The sequence below is a fragment of the Gordionus sp. m RMFG-2023 genome, unplaced genomic scaffold, assembly GCF_954871325.1.
Source record: "Gordionus sp. m RMFG-2023 unplaced genomic scaffold, tfGorSpeb1-WG-v2 contig_309, whole genome shotgun sequence".
Taxonomy (NCBI): Eukaryota; Metazoa; Nematomorpha; class Gordioida; order Chordodea; family Parachordodidae; genus Gordionus; species Gordionus sp. m RMFG-2023.
The window spans coordinates 1-5,855 of NW_027051036.1; the positions used below are offsets into that span (position 1 = coordinate 1).

Below are 5,855 nucleotides of genomic sequence, written 5' to 3' on the forward strand. Positions count from 1 at the left end.
CAATTTTACCAATAACAAAGTAACTAATTAGAAGCCAGAAAAAAAAACTATCATATCCAGCCACGTAAATACAGACATGTTTCTTTGAAACATCAACTCTGAAAACTCACATTAATGATTAGTAAGTGTGGCATTTTAGTGCTTTAGCCTGTCGGTATATAATTTATAGAAAAAACAATTATTGCTAAGAATAAAAATAACCCCTAAAAAATCAGAAACACATAAATCCAATGAGGTGAGTGGTTTATTGTTGGCACCTTGAATAAATTCTGGATACGTTGCCAGTATTTCTTATAAAAATAAGATCATCAATAAACAGCGGTGTCACATATGCAGCGTTCTAAAACGTGACTTTTATTGGGAATGGGTAGGGAAGGAAGGGGGTAGACATTAAGCTATTTTTAGAAAAGTTTCAAATATATAAAGGGATTATACGTTTTATTTGAATACAAGTATATTTAAAGTTTAAATAATAAGCATTTTTTTCGAATAAAACGATTTCGATATAAAGGCTTGTAATATTCATATTTACATCTCGGATTGACAGAATCAGAAATATTATATACAACAAAAATATATGTTGTATAAAATACAATTATTTCTAAAATAGAATGACTAAAATTAAAGCTCTAAAAAAATAAAATTGTGGAATGCCTCTTATAAATTTTATAAATCTGAAGGAATATTTTGCAACACTAAAATTAATTGTAGGTATGAATCTGATATAAAAAATTGTGTTTTAGAATACAAGCTCCTACAACTAAATGAAAATATTGTAGATAATATGTATAGAAAAATAAATATATCTTTCGACTATGTTAGAAACAATTAACTCTAAAAACGAAAACGTATAAGTTCAACATTTTATCCGCTGGTAGCTGCTTAATACATCATGTTTAATAATTGATTATAAATTATGACGCATGTGTAATTTAAGCGTTATCACGGAAAATATAATTAAAAGATTTGATATATTATCGTAAACAATAATGATTCATTAAAATACGTCAATTTTAAAAATTTCAATCTTTAATACGTATTATTATATCAAGGAATCTTAACTCCAAATTTGATCATTATAAACTATTTTTAAATTTGTTTCAAAAAAAAATTATATGATGAAGAATATTTTAGTTGACTTATGTTTAGGTAAAATGAAGGTTGATACTGCACCAAAGAAAGGTACAATTTAATCGTATTCCTTAGTTAAATTCCATTTTTTTTATTGCACATTTTTTAGATAATAAAAAGGTTAATGTGTGGTCTCGTGTTAGAAAATGTTTTGGTTGCAGAAGAAAAGAAGGTATCAGGCCTGATGGCCTAGTCATTAATGCTTTAATGAACGACGTGAGGGAATACCCTATTTTCAAAAAGTGTTTTGAAAATAGGGGTATCGGCAAGATGAATGTTTGTGAAGATGGGGTAGAGGGGGTTGTCAGAGGTATGTCAGTTAATCCCTGTAAGGACAACCTTTCTTACCCCATCTTCAAAATGTGTCCTCAAAAATTGAAGGTGGAGGATAATATTATTGATCCTGTTGAGGATGTTAAATATTCTTCCAAGGATGATACAAAAATAAAACCCATTTGCACAGATTACGATTTTGTAAAGCTAATAGGCCAGGGTGGAGCTGCTAAGGTTTTCCTTGCCCGTTCCAAAACAAATGGGAAGGAATACGCCGCAAAGGTGATTCGGAAGCAATTCCGTGACGATATAGAGGTTTGCATTAAATCATTTAATATTTATATGCTGTTTAATAATATTTCTAAATTGTGCTTATCAAGTTCTTCTTCAAAATTTTATTAATGTCTAATAACCATATAATATTTAAGCTTTATAGTTACTAACCTCCATTCTACATTTGATTCGTATTATTAAATATTGACTATATTTTTTATAAATAGGATGCCTACAGCAAAAGGCTAATTCATAGAGAAAAGTTAGTTTTCGATAAAACTAAAAAACTCCCATTTATGGTTGAGTTATTCGCCTACTACCACACCCCTATGAAGTATGTATTTTATACTTTAATATAAGTTTATATATTTATAAAAATATTTATTAAATTGAGAATATAAAAATATTTTAATAATTAAAGATAATTATTTATCTATTAATTTACAGTTACGCCTTCATCATGGAGTACGTTGACGGTGGAGACCTCCATCGTCACCTCCGACATCAACCTAACTCTACACTACCCGAGCACCATGCTCGTTTCTATGCGGCGGAGATAACCTTAGCACTCCACCACCTACACAGTAGAGGTAACATTTTTATAGTAAAATTATTTACCAATTTTGGAATTAAAAATAATATTTTTTTTGTTAATTTTATTAAAATTTAATATTTTTCTACCCAGGAATCATCCATAGAGACGTTAAACCGGAAAATATTCTATTGTGCTCCGATGGCCATATCAAACTATCTGATTATGGCCTATGCACGGTAATAAATTTTTTATCTCAATAAAATTAATAGCACAGAAACGTTAGGAATAAAATTTTAGAACATAAAATAGATAAACTGAGCGCTCATATGTGTCTAAATAGATATATAAATATAACATTAAAGAAGATTGTATAATTCAGTATCTTTTAACACTGGGCTTATGATGCATTTTCTTTGAAATTTTGAGGGAGTTACTAATAGGGATACTATCTTTTACAACATACATCCTTATGATTGAATCCTTTATTTCAGTCATCGAATCATGAAGTTAGGTATAACGAGATTGCTCTAGATGAAGGGTCTAACAGACAATCAAAATCATAATTTCTGGCAATATTTTTAAATAACAGGTTCTGTTCTGCCCGTTTCTCAAAATCTTTAAAATGTTTATAAGAAATAAGTCCATAGGCTTTGAATATAATATTCAGCAATAACTTACAGTTTAATAATTTGTATTTTATTATATTTAAAAAAATATATAAAAATATTAATACTAATATTTTCCCATATCCTTATTTTTTAAAAACCTTTTATTTTTTAAAATTAATTTCATATCAATTGCCAAATTAAATCTTCAAAAAAAAGTAGATAGTAACGAAAATATTATTCGAGCTAAGGTATGTGCCAGCTCGTATTAAAATTTAATTTATTTTTTAAGTTTCCACTGGCTGTGCTCACGGCTCAGCCTTACACGGCTCAACCATGTCTTAAATTCGATTATCAGAAATGCACAAAATATATATAGAAATAATTAAATAATATTAGTAAACTTTAGAAAAATAAACTCCATCCATTTAATTTTTAACATATTTTTATTTGGGGGTTTATAGTTTAAATTATCTTAATAGGTTTTAGATTTTTAAAATAAAGATAAGAATATATGTTTGTAAATTGATTCCTCTTTGAAATATATTTATTTTATTTTAAAAAAATATAATGTGATATAGCCATATTTATAATTTTTATAAGCGTTTGAACTTGTTTAAAACGATATGAAAGTATTAACAGCCTTATTTTATTAAATTGCAATAACACCCACGTATTTTTGTTTAATCACGCCAACCTCCGAAATTCTATGCCACCCTTGTAGCATGAAACCACTAGTTGATACCACAAAAATAACATGTTCCAGCTTAATTTTGACCTAGAACTAGCGGGTTGAAATGCACGCACTGATTCTACTAGGCCATAGAGGCTAGAAAGCACAATCATTTTGTTATTGTAAAATTAGGACTCTTTGAATATTTTAATTAACACATTCGAAATCGGTTGAAAACTATACATCATTGCCAGTTTTAATTTTATCTATTAAAATGTTTCATGTACACCTTCTTTATGGAAACGGTTAATAAAATTTAAATTTTGTATTTAGCTTTCTCGGTTTCCAATAATTAAACATTCCAATTTTAACTTGGCAAAAATTTCCCACTAAGATTTTCCAAAATATAAACATTTTCTTAGATAATCAGTAATTTTTTAATATTAAGAATAAATTTTCTGATATATTTTTCAACTTCTCTTATTTACTTTAATACATATACGGTTATATAAAAAATAATCTAGGATATTCTACCAAGTTTCATCGAAAGACGAAAATCTCTGCGAGTCGGGACTGTCTACTACAAGGCACCCGAAGTTTCATTCGATCCATATTATAGTAAACATTGCATTTTATCCTTTTATTTAACAAAAAAAATTTCTATTTCTAATAATAAAATATATCGTAGAGCTAGTATAACTTCTGGATTTAGTAAGAAAAAAATCATAATATTTACATAATTAAAATATATTTTAAAAATGTCGTTATCTAAAATTTTAAAACTATTTATTTACTTAAAATTGAAAGGCTATAGCATAGATTGGTGGGCCTTAGGGGTAGTTTTGTACGAAATGTTGGTTGGCAAACTCCCCTTTGGCCTAGAAGCCAAGCCCTCTCACAACGATGACCACTATCGTTTACAAGGTTCAATAATTACTTATACTTTAATGAAATTTGATAAAAAATATTTAAACTCAATAAATTATCATTGAATATCAAAATTTAATTTCCAATTATAAAGAAAATAAATAAATTTAATATATATTTTATTTTATTTAGCTAAATATGGAAGGGTGAAAATCCCTATATCCATTTCCTTCAAAGCCTCCTCCATCATCAGAGGATTCTTGACAGAGGTTTGATATAAATAATTAAATTTTATTTTAAAACATTATATCAGTAAAATTCAGATGAACGATAAAATTAAGTTTATTTTCTAAATATGCTTTAAGAAATTAAAAAATTTTCTGAATTTAAAACTGAAAAAAATCTAATGTTAAATTTTTAAACTTTTCTAGTGATGTATTTTTGATATGTTTATTCGTATATTAAAATAAAAGCTTATTATTTATTTTTATTAAAGTTTTCATAAACAAATTTTTAAAAAATTCAATTTATAACTGCCTTAACTCATAAATATATGCATCATATATAATTGATAGGATCCCAAAAAAAGATTAGGAGGAGATGAAAATGGGTTTTCCAATATAAAATCACACCAATTCTTCAAAACAATTGAGTGGAATCTGGTAAAATTACATTGCTTATCTTTTTGAGTTTCATTATTTATTTATATGTTTTTTTTAACCTTTTAAGCTGGAAGAAATGAAATTGACACCCCCCTATAAACCTGAAACATTGTTGCACCCGCAACTATAGGGGGGTTTGGAATGCTTCCACACGTCCAAAATGATAGTTCTCATACTTAGGAATTTCGAGGAATGGATTAATCCCAGTGATAGTATACCCATACAGTACAAATACAATCCTAGGATATTAAATGAACCCAATATTCCCTCAAATATTAGACAAAAAATACTCTCCTAAAATTCTTATCGACGATTCAAAATCACTATTAGAAATAGGATAACAATACTACATTAATTATAGAGCGAGCTTTAAAGAACTTTTATGAAAATTTTTTACATCTCATAGGACCCTTTTTACTGACGGAAATAGATTACTGAATGACGTAATCTTGGTTAATACTGCCATAAATAGCTTAAATGGCGGTTATTACAACCTACTATTACATCAGATGCCCTATTGAGAACTCAGAAATTCGCGGGCACCAGATTATATGACATCTTTGCAGACTGTTAAGAAAAACTTAAAGGCTAAAGCACGAAAGAAAGGGATTCCAATATATAGTATTTGACGGAAGATGACGATAAAGTTGGGCCCAATAAGAAAAAAAAGAAATAAATTGGGGGAAAAGTAAAAATAAGGAGCCTCTTAGATAGTACTGAAGCTTCAGATTATTTGGAAGATTGTCAAACATCGTGTGACGATGGTATACATCCTATTTATTGGTTAATATAGATTGTTTAATTTTGATTTTTTTGGCATTGTCTTAATTTAAAAA

The 5,855-nt window shown here is 27.8% G+C and overlaps 1 protein-coding gene across 1 annotated transcript; it reads left to right on the forward strand.

Annotated features, from left to right (window-relative positions):
* Nucleotides 1–1,154: 1,154 nt before the first annotated feature.
* Nucleotides 1,155–5,317, forward strand: LOC135930688 (protein kinase C zeta type-like). Its single transcript, XM_065467496.1, has 10 exons — nucleotides 1,155–1,182; nucleotides 1,241–1,719; nucleotides 1,905–2,011; nucleotides 2,125–2,267; nucleotides 2,363–2,448; nucleotides 4,015–4,108; nucleotides 4,298–4,414; nucleotides 4,550–4,626; nucleotides 4,933–5,019; nucleotides 5,150–5,317. Exons 1-10 carry the CDS (start codon nucleotides 1,155–1,157, stop codon nucleotides 5,315–5,317), a joined length of 1,386 nt encoding a protein of 461 aa, XP_065323568.1.
* The last annotated feature ends 538 nt before the right edge of the window (nucleotides 5,318–5,855 follow it).